Source organism: Fulmarus glacialis, unplaced genomic scaffold (assembly GCF_000690835.1).
Source record: "Fulmarus glacialis isolate BGI_N327 unplaced genomic scaffold, ASM69083v1 scaffold197, whole genome shotgun sequence".
NCBI classification, from domain to species: Eukaryota; Metazoa; Chordata; class Aves; order Procellariiformes; family Procellariidae; genus Fulmarus; species Fulmarus glacialis.
Genome location: NW_009224894.1, coordinates 26,175 through 43,741, shown reverse-complemented (window position 1 = coordinate 43,741; position 17,567 = coordinate 26,175). Strand labels below are relative to the sequence as shown.

At 38.7% G+C, this 17,567-nt stretch overlaps 1 protein-coding gene across 2 annotated transcripts in view; it reads left to right on the top strand.

The window, feature by feature from the left end:
- RAPGEF2 (Rap guanine nucleotide exchange factor (GEF) 2) overlaps window positions 1-16,416 on the top strand; it is a 130,504-nt gene extending 114,088 nt beyond the window's left edge. For both annotated transcript variants that reach the window (XM_009582283.1, XM_009582284.1), the window contains 10 exons: window positions 19-230; window positions 318-441; window positions 1,066-1,089; window positions 2,147-2,370; window positions 3,228-3,413; window positions 5,163-5,315; window positions 7,789-8,014; window positions 9,623-10,182; window positions 12,712-13,017; window positions 14,273-16,416. In XM_009582283.1, the coding sequence (XP_009580578.1) occupies window positions 19-230; window positions 318-441; window positions 1,066-1,089; window positions 2,147-2,370; window positions 3,228-3,413; window positions 5,163-5,315; window positions 7,789-8,014; window positions 9,623-10,182; window positions 12,712-13,017; window positions 14,273-14,298 (2,041 nt within the window). In that variant the 3' untranslated portion in view covers window positions 14,299-16,416. The remainder of the gene's footprint in view (window positions 1-18; window positions 231-317; window positions 442-1,065; window positions 1,090-2,146; window positions 2,371-3,227; window positions 3,414-5,162; window positions 5,316-7,788; window positions 8,015-9,622; window positions 10,183-12,711; window positions 13,018-14,272) is intronic.
- The last annotated feature ends 1,151 nt before the right edge of the window (window positions 16,417-17,567 follow it).

Sequence of the window (17,567 nt, the reverse complement as noted above, 5' to 3'; positions counted from 1 at the left end):
TTTTTTGTTTGTTTCAAGTGGCCTGAATTTGGCACCAGTTGCAAGGCTCCGAACTACTTGGGAAAAGCTTCCAAGCAAGTATGAAAAACTGTTTCAAGATCTACAGGACTTGTTTGATCCATCTAGGAATATGGCAAAATATCGTAATGTCCTTAACAGCCAAAACCTACAGCCCCCCATTATCCCCCTGTTTCCTGTTATCAAAAAAGACCTTACATTCCTTCATGAAGGTAAAAGCAGAAGTACGTCATCTTTTACCAGCCTAGGAAAACTAACTTTGCTAGCTAATGACTGATGTTGGTAATTGTTGATTATAGGAAATGATTCGAAAGTGGAGGGCTTGGTCAATTTTGAGAAGCTGAGAATGATTGCAAAGGAGATACGCCATGTTGGTCGCATGGCGTCTGTGAACATGGATCCTGCTTTAATGTTTAGAACGAGGTAAGTGTGTTGTTTTAGGCAGAGCTTTTCCGAGCTGAGAGAAGGCTAGGTGTCAGCAAGAGGTGCTTTTCAAGTGCCCCTTGTCATATTGGAGCAGTATGTTTTTTGTTTGTTGTTAACAATTTACCAAAATTATGTGGTGATCTAAAACTGGAAAAATCATTACATTTTGTGTCTATTAATATATATCAAAATGTTTTCTATTATTCCTTAGCTGCCAGTTACTTCATAAAAATGAGATTTCATCAGTGGGGGGGAGGGGGAAATAATGTCTTGAATACATATGTATTAGTCTGTCTGAAACGTTGATGTGTGCCAGCCTTATCGTTTTGATTTAGTAGAAGTGGGAATGTATCTGAAACAGCGTCAGCTAGTAGTGTTAGAAAACATGGAGTGAATGCTCTTTGGCTTCACGTTAGACCAGCTTATTGCATACTCTTTTTCTTAATTTGAGCTAGAAGAGTTTGTAGTATCTGACTGTATGCCTGAGTCAAGGCTCTTTTTAATGTTTGTGGGCTTCCAGAACTGCTTGTCCTGAGGTCTGGTCTTTTTCTTTCTGAGCTTGTGATCTTTCTCTGTCTCTTCTTAAACCCATGCTTTACTCTTCCTGGCTCTCACTTGCAGGAAGAAGAAATGGAGGAGTTTGGGGTAAGTGGTTGGAGACAACGCACACAGACATTCATTCTTCCTTTACCATTTGCATTGTTTCCTACTTGCTATCTTTAATTTTCTGGTGCTTTGACTTTTTTTTTCTTTTGTTAACCCTTTTTTACTGACAATACATTTTAATCCAGGAATGCTTTTGCTTTTGAGGTTAAAACACAAAAGTTGTAAATTATTTATAAGTAGTTGTAGATAGGAGTGGGGTGTTCTTCTCCCCCACCTCCAATTTAAATTGCCAAAGGAAGCTACTTTCAGTAAAAGAGAAATTATAAAATGGCAAGGTTGCAACAGCTGAAAATCTCTGTTAACTTTCTTATGCCTAATAAGCAATTATCACAATCAAATACAAAAGTTAAAACTTACAGTATCTGCTAAACTAACTTATTTTCATATTACAATTCAGCCATCATTTTCACTCTTAACAATTCAGGAACAATCAATGCATAGCTTTCATATAGACATACATACATTGAAATGTGCATGACATTTCATCACGAACTAGCTGATCATTTTATTTAGCAAAAAGCTGTCTTCAACCTAGCAAGTTAGAAGGAGGTTCTATTCTGTAAAACCAAGCTGTACATTTTGTATATGGTCTGATTTAAAAAGTGTTTAGAACATTTTCAAAATGCCTTCTGTGTATGTATTTAAATTTGAACCTCAGCTATGGTCTTCTGTCAGCATTGCCTTACTGCATGAGCTTTTCCTAATGCTCCAATCTTCTCAGTAGCTGGCTTATGTGAGAGAGCTAGCTTGAATGCTTTTCTAGATGTGTGAAGTGATATTGCCTAGTTGGAGCAGAATAGGTTAAAGTATTTGTGTAATTAAAATAGTGCCTGTAACCAAGTAAAAAGATTTCCTGACCCTCATCTTTCTATCTGTTAGAGCTGTTTGACTTACTGGAATGAGGCATGTAAGCTTTGACCGTAGACTGACATTCATGCAATCTTTTGCACGTTTCTCGTTTATTAAGTGACACCGTGTTGGACTAAGTCATACTTTTCCCCTCTTTCCTCCCCCTCCTGCCCCCTCTTCACTCCAGGTCTCTCAGCCAGGGCAGTACGAATGCGGCCGTGCTGGATGTCGCGCAAACGGGGGGTCATAAAAAGCGGGTCCGTCGCAGCTCCTTCCTTAATGCTAAAAAACTGTATGAAGATGCTCAGATGGCACGGAAAGTAAAGCAGTATCTGTCAAACTTGGATCTGGAAATGGATGAAGAGAGCCTTCAGACGCTGTCTCTGCAGTGTGAGCCAGCCACCAACACACGTGAGCATTGTCATGTGTTACGAATTTCAAGGAAACTGTTAAATATACCTGTTTCTTCTGCAAGGAAGTAATTGGGAACAGTAACTAGACAATGAGGTGGAAGATGATGTGTCTAGTCATTTCCTAGTACTGAACATCTGTGAATCTTAATGAAATCATCTTGCAGATTAACAATATAGAGACATAGCATTTCTATGGAGATAAGGCTTTCAGATGATGTCGTGCTGAAGTGCACAAGGGTTCTTTAGGTTTGTCCCTACAAAGGGTGTGGAGGAGCTAAAAGTTTCTCTACAGTTCTGATGTACTCAGGTTATTGGTGTGAATAAGATTGGTCATCTTGGATATCTTGGCCTTGAGAGGGAAAAGGGGATTTCCTTATGTCCAGGAGTTTCAGAGACACCTGGAGGGCTGTACCTGGCTGCTGCAGAGGGGGACCTTATGCTGGATATCAGTTTCATTTTGATTTGAGGGAATGCTGTATCTTATGCCCTTCCCTTCCTTCAGGGTAGCAAAAAATAGAAAATATATATCCATTCTAAACTAATTGTAGTCCTTATGATAGCCCAGTATAACTTCTGGTCATGTTTTTGATAACTATAACAATAGTCGTTTATGAGAGTTTTATTTTGAGAAAGAGAGTTAATGTCCTTTGATAATGTACATATTTTAAATGGAGTTAAATCTCCCCCTCTTTTCCTCTTCATCTTTTCTCTCTAAAGGTATCCTAGTGCATTAACTGTACAAGTATTTGAGCATCTTTTAATTATTAATTGGAGGGCTTTGCACTGCTCAGATTAAAACTCCCACAATATTTTTAGCTAGTAGTCATTCTGTGCTTTCTCCCGTTTCTTGCAAAGTGCCAAAGAATACAGGAGACAAGCGATCTGGAAAATCTGAAACGTCACCGGTGGCTCCCCGGGCAGGCATCCAGCAGAAAGTGCAGCAGCAGCAGCAACATAAAGTAAACCAAGCATTGCAGGTCCCTGCTGTATCTCTTTATCCCTCTCGCAAGAAAGTGCCAGTCAAAGACCTCCCACCATTTGGTAAGTGGAACAATGAAGTGTTCGGTTTAACACTCTGAAGTTTGTTTGCTTATGTCAGGGAGACATTTTTAATCAAACAAGATTCAGACATTTATTTTTGGTAGCATTATATGCAGGTTATGCCAGTTCATGCAGTGTGTGTGCATAATTCTCTTCTCTAGAACTGGAAAGAAGGAAATCTAGGAAAGCATCCTGTCAATTTAATCAGCATAAGTATTTACCTGTTACTAGCAGCTGGAAAGAATGAATGTTTCTGACTATCTGCCCTGGAATCTTGGCTTAACTTTTCCAAAGGGATTAGTGAGTTGGAGTTTTTGAGTGACCCATCTGAGATGCCTCAGAAGTTTTGGTGTTTTTTCAAAAGTTGAACATTTAATGTGAAATTCAGGCCTGCTCAAACTGATAGTCCTGTTAGAAATGTAGGCCTGAAGTTTCACGTTGAGAATTGTTCCTTTGGCTTCTACTCCCTAGTGCTTTTTTATTGTTGTTATTCAGTTGATCCTGCCTGCAGGTCGCTCAGAAAGATGCCGGACTATAGGAATTTCTTCCAATCTGATTTCCGAATCTGTGTCCCAGCATGTGCACATAACATATATGCATTATTAAAGAACTTCTTACATATCACTTAAAGTATGGTAATATTCCTAATAAGTATATGTAGCATAAATGGCACCTCCTATTGCATGATGGTAATGTCACAAGAGCTTAATTCTGATTTTACTTTTTATTAGTTTTACTTGTGCACTGCTTAGGCTGCTAGTGAAACAGAAATAGCAAAATGAGCAAGAAACAATTCAATATTAATCTAGTTCTTGTTGATTTTACCATTAAATTTTAATCTTAGAAGGACTTTAAAGCACCGTAGACTGTGTTTTTGCTCATGGTGGGAAAGTTTCTGAAAACTGATTAGGTTATGTTGGTGAAGCAGCTGTAAACTATTGATAGCAGCATTGTGATCCAACAGATCAAAGATAAATTCTGTAGAACGCTTGAAAATAACCTCTACCACAAACATGGGCAAAACTGTCAGAGAAGCTCAGTCTCACTTTTAAGACTGTCCCAGGGTGGATTTTTGAGAGGAGGGGAAGAGAAAGCTGGATACACGTTGCCTGAAAAAAGCAATTCTTGATGCCCTAGATCTTTACATCGTGTATCATCTTCAGGATGTTTTTACTCTTCAGTTTCCCAAAATAAGCTGGTGCAGAGATGGTTCTCAAAAATGAAAGGGAGAAAGGCAGCTGCGGGATGGCCTTGTTTTGTAAGCCTAATCTTATTAATCTTCTTTCCAGCTTTCTTTGACCTTGAAGGCTACTCTGAATACAAAAGAAACAGGAGAACAGTTTCAATTCTTACTATATAAACCTTTACTAACCAGTGAGATTTGTGTGTGTTAGTATTCAACATAATTTTAGTTCAAGTTTCTCAGTAACCATTACTATGCATATCCTTGATTTATATATTGTATAGGCAGTATTCTGCAACACCAAATCTGCATTGTGTTTTCTGTGACAAAGTATTTATTTCAGGTGGTCAGAATGAAAGACTGGCTGCACTACTATGCAGAAATAAAGCGCTATATTTTAAACAGGAGTAGGTTTAAACATTTTGCTTCATTTAACCTGGTGTCAGAAACTCACAAATATACAGGAAAAAAAATTTAGGTTTTGTATGCTCTATAAATGCATTGTGAAACAGAAAGATGTGTTTATACTGGACTTTACATCTGCCTACATTAATTCTTATTTAAAGGCATTAACTCCCCGCAAGCTTTAAAGAAGATTCTTTCATTATCTGAAGAAGGAAGTTTGGATCGTCACAAGAAACAATCTGAAGACACAGTCTCAAGTGCATCTTCACAGCTGTCTTCTCCTCCCACTTCACCACAGAGCTCTCCAAGGAAAGGTATTAGATGTGCAATATTACTCATCCTGTCTCCTGAAGCTCATAGACTTTGGAAACTTCTGAGAGAGAATTTGGACACTTGGGATAAACTACTGCTGCTCCTATTTCTGTCACACATGGTCAGCAAGAAGGCAGGAAATGTAGTGCAGAGTGGGATACATGAAAGGGTACCTGGGAACCTGATTTCAGGGATACCTGAAAGCCCTCTGGTTAGCAAAAGCCAGGAAAGATAGCCTGATCTGATACAGGATTTGATGCAGTAGGTCACTCTCGCTGCAGCTGCTTCTGACAAAAATATTCCCATCATCAGCGTTTCCTGCCATGGAAAGATGTGCAGATTGAAATTTAGAATCTTTGTACAGCATTGAGCACATCAGCCTATTAGAGGAGTTATTTGCTGTGTCATGCATCTGGATGGGATGTGACCTATGTATGACAGGGAGGCTTAAGATATTTTGGATTCAAATCACTAATACATAATGTTTTACTAGGAGCCTGATTATTCAAACAGTGTATATGTATATTTGAGGAATGGTATTACACATTGGAGCTTTCTTGACTGAGTTCTTTTTAAGTGACTTCATAGAGGTTTTTTTTCACGTGAATTTAGGACTTTAAAGGGATTTTTTTTTTTTAAGCCTGTTTGTTTTTTCATTGTACTTGTTCTAGTTATGAATTGACGTAACAGAGAACAGAGGCATTTTTCTGTAGCTTAAACAAAAAAAAATCCCTTTAGAAGTATGATAGCCTAGTTGTATTGCAGATACAAGTTATTCTCTAAGTTATTCTCTTTTCAGAATATCATGAAAGTTCAGTTTAACAGTTACATAATATAACATTATGGTAAAATATATATATTGGGGTTGAGTCCCCATAGTAGAAGTTCAGAATGCTAAAGGGATGAATGTGTTGGAGACTTCCCTATAGCAATAATTTTCCCTAAACTGCACAGGGATGGTAAGGATTTGAAACTTAGGTGAGTATCACTTCTACTTTCTTATCAAATGGATAGCTAAGCCCTTTTCTTAATGTGGTAGGTGGCAGTGCTGATCAGTTGAGGCCTTATGGCTCCAGACAAATGGACCTAACCAGTTCTTCCTCTCCTCTTGGAAGCGAGAACAGTAACAAGAATAACAATTCACCAAGGACCTCTGGGATAGGTGGGGCTCATGGAAACAAAAGGGGAAAAAATAAGTCCAACTGGATGAGGAGAGATCTGAAAAGGGGAGAGATGAATATGGCAAGAAAGTACAAATGCCTATTCAAAATCTCTGTTGAAGTGATATTTACTGAGGTCAGATGGAGGAGGATGTTATGTAGAGAAGACTTAGATTATCACCTCAAGTCCTTGTAAGCTATCATCATGATTTCTCCTAAATACTACATTAGCAAAGAGTCCATTTATATAAATATGGTCAGGCCTGTGCATTTCTTGAAAAAGGAATTGGGATTCTGTACTTGGCTTATAGTGGGAAAAGTACTTTATTTTTGCAAAAAGCAAATTATAAACATGATTATAAATTAAAAAAAAAAAAACACCTTGGTTTGATGGTGACATGAAGCTAATGGTATGTTCTTTCAGACAAAAATGGTATGTTCTTTCAGACAAAAATGGCAGCACTAATGCCATGTTCTCAGCAAGTGAATTGGGATAGATCAGTTGAAGTCATCTTGACACTTACGAGTAGACTGAAAGCAAAAAATGAAAACTGCAGTTACTTGTGGATGTATGTTGTTTAATGATCTTTATCTTAGCTGGCAAGAGCATTCAGCACAACTTTAATACTAAAACAAAAGTTGAATTTGCCTCTGTGACATGGTTTGCAGATTTTATCTCAGTCTGGCTGTCAGTGCTACCTCCAAACTACAGTATAATTCTGGTAATATATGCTATTTGGAATGTAATTAGTTAGCCAAGTACCACAAGGAAAGCTTGAAAATCTGGCCCCCTCACAGCCAAGATATGTAATAAGCAGTCAGCCCAGACATCTGGGCTTCATGTTGTATCTGCTGTTCATCTCTGAAGTGTAGCTTTGCAGAACAGAAAAACTGTGTGAGAGGGTAACTTGGATTACTTTAAGCAGTAATCTTGTCCAGGACATCTCTTTCATTCCAATCTTGAAGATAGTGTTTATGTACAGGCAGTTTTTTGAGAAGGGAGATTTTGTAATGCGGGGATACAAGTGTGATGATGCATTTGAAAATAATTTGGGGGAGAAGGGCAGAGAAGAAGGAAGGTGAGCAGTTGCTTTCTAAATGAGTAGTGCATGTTCCCACAATCTTAAACCTTTTATTAAGAGACAGAATACACGCTGTTACACAGTTCTGCTATGTATCTTTATCTTTTGCAGTGCTGCTTCTGTGTAAATGTAGTTGTAGTTTTGATTTACTATGGAAGCAGTATTGCCAGCTGCCTGGCAATAACTGAGCAGGCTTCTCAGAGAGTCTGATTAACGTGACGTTCCCTTTGCAGGCTATACTTTGGCTCCTAGCGGCACGGTGGATAACTTTTCAGATTCTGGTCACAGCGAAATTTCTTCCAGATCTAGTATTGTCAGCAATTCCTCTTTTGACTCTATGCCAGTCTCCCTGCATGATGAGAGGAGACAGAGACATTCTGTCAGCATCGTGGAGACAAATCTTGGTGTGGGAAGGATTGATAGAAGAATTGTGATTGAACCAGATCAATACAGCTTAGGGTAGGAATTTTATTTGTGCTTACTTACATTACACTTTCATATAATGTGTATGTGGCATGTATATGTATATTTGTTCATGTAACTTTCGCTGTATCTCTCTCAAATATTTTTTTCTCCCCTGCTCTTAAAAACTACTATCTCAATGCTGCGTTTTGTGATAGTCCTCCATTTTCTGACAAGAAAAAGTTTTGCACTCCTGAGTGTGTGATGAGGTCTACAGCAGTTAGACTTTACCTCAGTAGACCTTATCATCTGAGCATTTAGTAGTGCTATAGATTATCCTTTTTATGGCAGACTAGTATCCTAGCCTGTGTTCTAGATGGGGAATTAACTGAATTAGATGAGAAATTATTCATACAGTTATTCAGTGATCAAGCTGAGAACAGAAATAGCTAGTAATTTTCCAGTCTGTTTCATAGAAAAGTGCATATTTATCTAACTCAAAAATATTTTACCCCAAATATCTCTTCTAGTCAACAATAATTGGAAGCTAAAATTCACATTAGGCTGCTGGTTTTCTAGGTAGTTTTCTAGGTAATTAAATTCTGTAATGATGGGGAAGCTAGCGCTGTGAGGAGTTCTCTAAATCTCTAGCAGTGAGCCTTGGTCTGAAAATAATTGGAGCTCTGGCTCCTATTTAGTCTCCACTTACTTTTCTGAGCTGTTATTTGGATGCTTCAGTCCTCTGAATGGTTTCAGGGTTTTTAATCCTCCAGGGTCTGTGGGTGGCAAGCCTGTTCCAAAACCGGTGTACTTCAGCTTTGGGAATCCCAGGCTATGCAAACTCTTTAATCAGATGTCTTAAATATTTGGAAGGGAGGGTTCCAGTCTGCATAGGAAGCTGCCCTGGAAGGACAAATCCCAGGAGCCTGGATAGCTGCTAAACAAAATTGACACTTTGTCCGTTTTTTCTGCTGCTATATAAGTGATAGTGTCAGGCTTACTTAATCGCTGAAAGGCTATGGAGAACATACTTGCTCTACAAAGTAGCATGTCTCCAAAATTAAGGTTAAAATACATTTCCATTTGCAGGAAATGTTGAAGGGTTGGCTTTCAGAGTTTCCTAAGCAGAAAAAAATCTGAAAAGCTGAAACCTAAACCTGAATATCAGCCATCTCCTGCTAAAACTCTGTTTCTAACTTTTGATCCTTTGCTTTGCATGGCTGGAAATGCAGTAGAAACCCTGTCTGTCAGTCTATTCCCCTTCATATATGTCAATGTGGTTTGCCTTGTCTTAAAGGGCTGCTGCAAAATTAAGATTTTACCTTTTGAAATGGGTCCACTGAAGTGTTAAGTTTTGTCAGGATATCTATCCAGTAACTTCCCCCTCCCCCCCGTTTTATTGAGGATGAGCCTGAAAGGAAAGTGTTCTATTCTCAGAATTGAATTAGTCATTAATGCAAATAATACTTAATATAAATTGCATCAAAACCTTCAATCATAGAATCATAGAATGGTTTGTGTTGGAAGGGACCTTTTAAAGGTCATCTAGTCCAGTCCCCCAATACGCTTTTCTCTTGACTGTTGAATTCTTCATGTGTCTTGTAAATGATCTCCAATTCCAACGCTGGATTTTTTTTTTCCCCCCCCTCTTCAATGTGCATCTAGCTCATATGCACCACTGTCAGAGAGCAGAGGCCTGTATGCTGGAGCAACTGTGCTTTCTTCTCCTAGTACAGAAGAACTGTCACAGGATCAGGGGGACAGAGCTTCGCTCGATGCAGCTGACAGTGGCCGTGGTAGCTGGACTTCTTGTTCGAGTGGTTCTCATGACAACATACAAACCATACAGCACCAGAGAAGCTGGGAGACTCTGCCTTTTGGACATGCTCATTTCGATAGTTCAGGCGATGGGGCAGGACTGTGGGCCTCGGGCAGTCACGTGGACCAGCTGATGTTCCCCGATCATGGCACAAAGTATGGCAGGCAAAGTCAAGGTAGGGAAGGCCTTGATCAAGCACAGTCCAGAGCAAGCTGGGCATCCTCAACGGGCTACTGGGGAGAGGACTCGGAAGGTGATACAGGTACCATAAAGCGGAGGGGTGGGAAGGATGTTTCGATTGAAGCTGAAACCAGTAGCATAACATCTGTACCAGCAGAGGAGTCAAAGCCAGCTCCCGTGCCCACTCATATAGCAGTATCATCAAGTAGTACAAAGGGGCTTATTGGTAAGTTAAGTTTTGTTTACCATGAAGTATTCTAGTTCATTTGCTCGTGGTTCTTCGTATTGCTCTAAAACTGCATTTCTTCTGTCTGGTTTGATTTTTTTATTTTTAAAGCAAAACTGAATATTTTGCAGTCTCTCAAATTTTCCCCTTTAACTGTGCATTTATTGCTAGAGAAAATATCTCTTATTGTTGATTCTCAGTTCTGGCAGTACCTTTGTGTTTCAAGAGAGCCTGCCATACATCAAAAAAACTAGCTCAACTGCTGGACAGTGTTTCGAGAGGTTGATGTATTTAGGTGTCTGTTCTGAAATGTGAATTTCTCTTCACAGTAAGGCTCCACATTCTATATTTAGATATCTTAATAAATGTGGCCTGATTTTTTTAGAAGCTTTTTACTTTATACATCTGTATGACTTGTCTGATAATTGTGAATGTTCCTTACTTCTGAAAATGGGATCACTTTGTGCTTAAATACCAACTGAGATGTTTCTTTGGACTGCTGAAACTGAAGAGGTTCCTAAGAAATCAGAGCTGAAATGCATTTATAATCATTCAACAAAAGAAAGATCAGATAATATATAAATTAATATGAAGGTGTCTTTGGCAGTGCTTAACATTTTTCTCATACTGTTCTTTCTACGCATCCCAGTCCTTGGGCCATCCAAGACCTCTGCAGTTTTGCCTCTTTCATTCCTTTCATTCCCCTTCACTTTGCCTTTCTTCAAGTTAATATGAAGAACTATTCAAAAGCCATTTTGCACTGACACAGCTGAAAAAGTCTGCCACATTGAGGTCATGATGAGACCACTGTGATAAACTGTTTTTCCATTTTCTGCCCAAGTATATTGCTTAGCAGTGGCCCATTGCCTCAAAGCTTGGGTGCAGATCTGAATCCCTGAACTATGAAGAGGAGGAAGCTATTCAGTTCAGGGCTCCAGGGTCTGATTCATGCTGCGCTCTAATTTTACTCTTTGATGCCCTTGGTTTCCACCAGAATATGGAACAAGCATGTCCAAACTTACCTGTCAAGGCAGTGCTTTCCACTACATTTTTAGAGACTTGAGAGAACGTGAAAGATGAAAATTCAAGCCACACACTTCCATACATGTCAGTACTATTAACTAATTATCCTGCAGATGTAACTCTGCATATCATTGTCCAACAGAAGCCACTATTTTACATGGTTCTTTTGCACTGAATAGGCATTGATCTCTTGCAGTATTTCAACAGAAATTTTCTACAGAATTTCTTCTGCATCAAAGTTACTTTTCAGAAATCTTTGAATAAAATTTCTCAGAAACTTCTTCATGCTGCTTTGCTCAGTGAAAACAATTTGTCCAAGAAAAATACGTAGATTCTATTGGAAACTATTCTGTTTTGTTATAATACCAAGACTTTATTTTTAGTCTATAAAAACTCACATCCAAGTACCACCAATCCATTTTAAGCTTGTACTGCCGTTTCAGTCAATTCCATGCTGCATGATGCAGGGTGGTGATGTCATCACCACTTGTGCAAGAATATACAGAGTATGACAAGCTGTGGAGAGTAAATTGTCTGTGTCAGTGTTTTTTTCTGCTGTGTTTGCCTTTGTACTGTAGGTTAAGTGGTCATGTGTTAAAGGGCTAGACACGAAAATTGTTCAGTATCAAAGCCCCAGCTGAGTTCTTTAAGTACATAACTCCAAAATAGTCATGCCTATCTGCTGTGTTTCCTGCAGATGCTTGAAATTCTTAATTGCTGTTTCCTCCCTTGAAGTTCTCTGCAAGAGAGAACTTCTAAGTATGCCCAGAGTTAAGTCTTGTTCAGGTAAACAGTTGCACCTCAATGAGATCCACAAACTAGGTGGTGGTCTTTCCATCTCCTATATAAAATCATATTCAATCATTGTTCTTACAGGCATACTTTCAAGTTTTAATTTTGCAGATAATACAACTGTAAGAGCAGTGGGCAGTAATGCATGCAGAAAGCATGAAGATGAAGCCCACTTCTCTTCCTTACCTTTTGGAATTGTAGTTTGTGTCTCATTAAGTAGTAAGATTTGTAGGGAGAAATAATGTATCAGGTGCTTTTTCCCACGCCCGCAAGATACTAAAAACAAAAGAGATGAGCTCTTAGGTACAAAGCCCATCTTCAGGATTAAGAAGAATAGTCGTGCTTTTGGGGAGATGCCAATATTCCTGGTGGTTGCCACTTCTGTGGACTCTTGAGTCTTCCACGTTACTTTGATCAGTGCACATTTTATTCTATACAATTGCTAAGTTTGAACAAAATCCCCATGTAATTTAGTGAATTTTATTAGAGTAATGCTTCACTACTGGAAGAATAGCTATATCCTGTGTAGGTAGTATATTCTATACTTTCTTGCATGGTTTATTGTCTACTATATGGTAGTTAACTTTTGTCCTTCAGATTTTCTCCTCCTGGGATGTTGAGTTCATTGATGTTTATTTAACTTTCACTGTTTATTTTCCTTTGAGCAGTTTTCTTGTTACTATCTCTTATAATAATCTGTTGCTTTTCCTGCAGCACGAAAAGAGGGTCGATATCGGGAACCACCTCCAACTCCTCCTGGTTATGTAGGAATACCTATTGCTGAGTTTGCAGAAGGTGGTTCCCATCCAACCAGAAAGCCTCCAGATTACAACATAGCACTTCAGAGGTCTAGAATGGTGGCACGGACATGCGAGACACATGGGACATCAACTCCGCAGCAGCAGTCGCATGGCCTTTCAACTAGCAGGCCTGTGAACAAACCTCAGTGGCATAAACCAAATGAGTCAGATCCACGTCTTGCTCACTATCCGTCTCAAGGGTTTTCCACAGAGGAAGATGGTAAATTTCTAATTGTTAGATTTTGAGTGTGCTGCATGCAAAAATGGTCAATGCTTTCACAGACACAAAGCAAATTAGGCAAATGTGTTCTGCCATAGAAATTCTTGCCATAATTTGAGCTCTCTTCCATCTTTCAAAACTTGCTATTTGTTAACTTTTTGGAAGGGGAGGAATTCAGTTCATCCTAAATATAATTTAAAATTTGGAACGTAGGTCCACCTGAATCTTGGACAACCAAGCAGTTGGCTTAGACAACTTCTCTGGGAGGTGCCTGTGTTCACCAGGTACAGCCCTGGCTGCCCTGAAAGTTTCCAGCGTACCTAATGTTTGGCACTAACCATTTATTTAATGGTCGAAAACGTATCCTGGTCTATAGAATACCTGCCCATCCGCCCCATAGAGCATCGTTGGTCAGGTTTATTTGGATAGTCACTCACATTCTACCTGAAACTCTGGACACTGAGTCTTCTACTGTGGACACTGGGTCTTCCACACCAACTGCTTCGTGTAACGAGCCCACTACTCTTTTGCTACCTCGCTTGCCCAAGCGTGTCTGTATCTTTATGCTTTAGCTCAGCAATAATGATAGCTGTTTTTCTATGCAATGCAAGTGTAGCTGGATTGCATCTTTAGGGCTAGCTCAAAATTTAGGCGGGGCAGTGCCCAAATCACACGTTTGAATGCTTTGTTTTGCTTAATGATAGGAAGGCTAACTTTCCCCTTCTCTCCCTAGCTGCTTAGTTACTAAGGTTTTATGTGCAGGATGAACTCTGCAGTTGAACATGATGGAAAAAAATGAGGTCTACCTTAATCAAATTGCCTCAAAATTTAAGAATTACCCTGACAGAGAATTTTAATTGTTTCTACCAATGAGGACTAAAGCTGCACTCAATTTTTATGCAATCTTAATTTAAATAAATCACAGATATATTCAGGGAAAAATGTAAGATGGCTTTATGAAGCTATTGGATATCTAGGAGTAGCTGTTGTTTTCCTCAGGCTGCACCTGGGAAACTGTAGCAATTGTCTGTACCTAGCTCAGCTGTAGCAATTGTCTTATTTTCCTTGAGAACAAAATTACAAAGGAATACTTCTCATGAGACCTGAAATGTACAGATATTTAGATTGTTTTAAAATATATGCCTAATACAACAAAATGGAAAACACATGAGCACAGTACAGGTTGTTTCATTCAGTAGCAGTCTTGTTCTGTATGAACTAAATTCTATTTTCCCTTATCCTATTGTGTTTGCAGAAGATGAACAAGTCTCTGCTGTCTAAGACTTGGGGCTTTTCTGGATCCAGAGTGAGCCACCTTAAAGGAGAGCACAAGAAGACATCCCTAGAATAGGAGCCTTGGAACTATAGTTAAAGGATGGTGGACCTATTTGCCTCCTTCCCTGCCTTAAAGCAGCATGGGGCTTCTTCCTCCGCCCCTCCCCCTTCTGTCCCCTCTCCCCTTGCATGTGAAATACTGTGAAGAAATCGCCCTGGCACTTTTCAAACTGTGTTGCTTGAAATGCACAGTGCAGCAATCTCCAAGCTCCCACTGTCGCTGTCTGCCACATCACACAGTATCATTCCAAATTCCAAGATCATCACATCAGGATGATTAACTCTGGCTGCACTTCCCAATGCCTGGAAGGGTTTTTTTAAATCTTCCTTTTAGATTTTAATCGCAATCCTAGCACTTAGTCTCATTGGGATAATGAGATAAGCTAGTTGTCAAATTACATTTGGCCTTTAACCTACAAAGAGAAAAATGCATTGAAATCCTTCAAGGAGGCAGTGCTTATTTGCTTGTTTACAATGCCTTTGTTATGATTTTGTATGTTTGCGTTTCGGAGATCAAATACTGCATCTGCATAGTAATTACAGTATTATTCCATACCTGTAAGTAGGGTTGCCAGCCTGAGCTCCTGGAGAGAATATTGCTATCACGTGGCTGAGCAGGGCAGAAGGGAAGGCAGAGGTTACGGGATGCAGCCTTTCCATGACCGTCTCGCTTCACTCTTAACGTGCCCCACCCTGGAATCTTCAAAAGTTTGTAAATGTTAGCGTTAATGGCATCCCCAGCCATTAATGGCATCCTCAGCTGGGTCTAGTGTAAATGCAGAAATGCGAGCTTGCAACTGGCCGGTGATGGAAGAGGACACTGTGTGTCTCCTACCTGTGCCTTGCGGAATACAGGATGGCATACAAAAAAAGAAAGTGTCCCATTCTAATGAGACAGACGGCAACCCCACCTTTAAGTTATATATTATTTTTATTTTTTTTTTTTTTTTACTATATAGTAGTTATATTAAAAGAAAAATTAACTGGATAACATTGCAGTGAAGGCAAGTTGGGATGTCACAGCTCGTGTCAGCTGTTAACACTGATCTAATAACCTCCATCTACGGACTTTGGCATTAGGGGATAAACGAGCCTTTAAGTAATGAAAAATAACACGTTTAGATTTGCCAGCCTTTGCAATGCAGAAATAGTCACAACTGTTAATGGCTTCATGGAACACTGCATGTGTAGAGAAGGCCAATGTGTAGCAACCACCTGCTCACAGCTGCTATTAACCCTATAATGACTGAAATGACCCTCCCCTCTATTTTTGTGTTGTTTTTGCACAGACTCCGGAGAAGTGAAGGCTGCCAATCCGAGTAGTACTCAAATGTGAGGAACTGCTGGTCTTGGATTTTTTTTTTTTTTTCCATTGAACTCAGCTGATCATATTGATCAGTAGATAAACGTAAATAGCTTCAACTTTTAAAGATCAAATTGCAGTGTTTTTTCACTGTATCAAACAAATGTCAGTGCTTTATTTAATTCTCTCTCCTGTAATCATAGCTTTTGTGTATTTGCTTATATATCACATTGTCAATTATGCATTTGTAATTTTACATGTAATATGCATTATTTGCCAGTTTTATTCTCAAGGCTATGGACCTCATGTGCATATAGAAATACAAAATCCTAGCTCTATCACAAGTTGCACAAATGTTATATAAGCATTAAGTAATTGTAGACCATAGGACTGCTAATCTCAGTTCGCTCTGTGATGTCAAGTGCAGAATGTACAATTAACTGGTGATTTCCTCATACTTTTGATACTACTTGTACCTGTATGTCTTTTAGAAAGACATTGGTGGAGTCTGTATCCCTTTTGTATTTTTAATACAATAATTGTACATATTGGTTATATTTTTGTTGAAAATGGTAGAAATGTACTATGTTTATGCTTCTACATCCAGTTTGTATGAAGCTGGAAAATAAATAAATATAACATTAATGAAGTCCATATTGATTCTTATGCATTTTACATGTTCCACATACTTGAACAAATTTATGAAAAAATTTTACTTCTCTGTGTATTAATATTAAAGGGACATTGCCAAGTGATGTGGGCAAACCATTGGTGTGGAGTTTTTCTTAATATACAGTTGTGTTGCTGATAATTTTTGAAAAGTCTGGTGTGTGTACTGCTGAATGAGAATGTCTGATGTTGTGTGTCCCCAGCAGAAACATCTGAGATACCGAAAAAGAAGATCCTATAGGTATGGTCTTAGGTATATATAGCATGTAAACAGTTTTAAAGGAAGGATTGTGTTGAGTTGATATTCTGTATGGTGTAAAAGTAAGGAATGCATGTTTTAACATTTGGGTAGGGAAAAGCATGGAAAGTGATCCATTTGAGCTTTTACCAAAGAAGGTATTTCAAGTAATAATGCAATAGCATCCCCAGTAATAAAAGTTGATGTTAATTCAATGTCAAATCTGTAGATTTTTTTTTTCCTCAGATGTTAGATTCTCTCATTATTTTCAGTAGTATGCAGAAGACTGGGTTAAAATGTCACTGCTAAAGCCATTATCAGCTATATCCCATTTAGCTTAAAAATGTTTGACAAGCATTGTTTCCAAATCTAAAATTAGTTCATTGGAAAGAGAAGCAATGAAGTGCTCTGTATAGATTTAATTCTTCCTAACGTAACTCTAGAAACATTCTACACTTAAAATACAATCATAAGCAAGTTAAAAATCATTGAAAATACAGGACTCATGTAAACATTCTCTTTTTATCACTGGAATCTCTAGCACCGTAAAGAAAGAATTTATGGAGACTACTAGATTTGTATGGTGTGTGTGTGGGTGGAACTAATCTGTGCTAGTCTGTGGCTAGTACTTGTTGGGTACATTTCAACAAGATACAGAACTACCATTGATTCTGACATTAGTCAGAAAGCACATTTTTACGTATCTTGCCTGCAAATTTGTCTTTTGGTAATACTAGAGGTACATTGTTAGGGAAATAATTCTTCTTAAGGACTTGTGAGGTATGTGAACTGTTTACACACTTGTCGATTTTTTTCTATATGCTCGGTATAGTATTGAATTAGGGAGCACTCCCTATCCTCCTGTTTATGCTTCCCTTCTGTAATTAGTACTGTTAGCACACATTATGTAGAGACGTCCTTGACACTCATCATCGAATACACATAGCTTAATTCATTGTGGATTGGGAGATAAAGAACACTTAACAGAGCAACCCATTCAGTAGA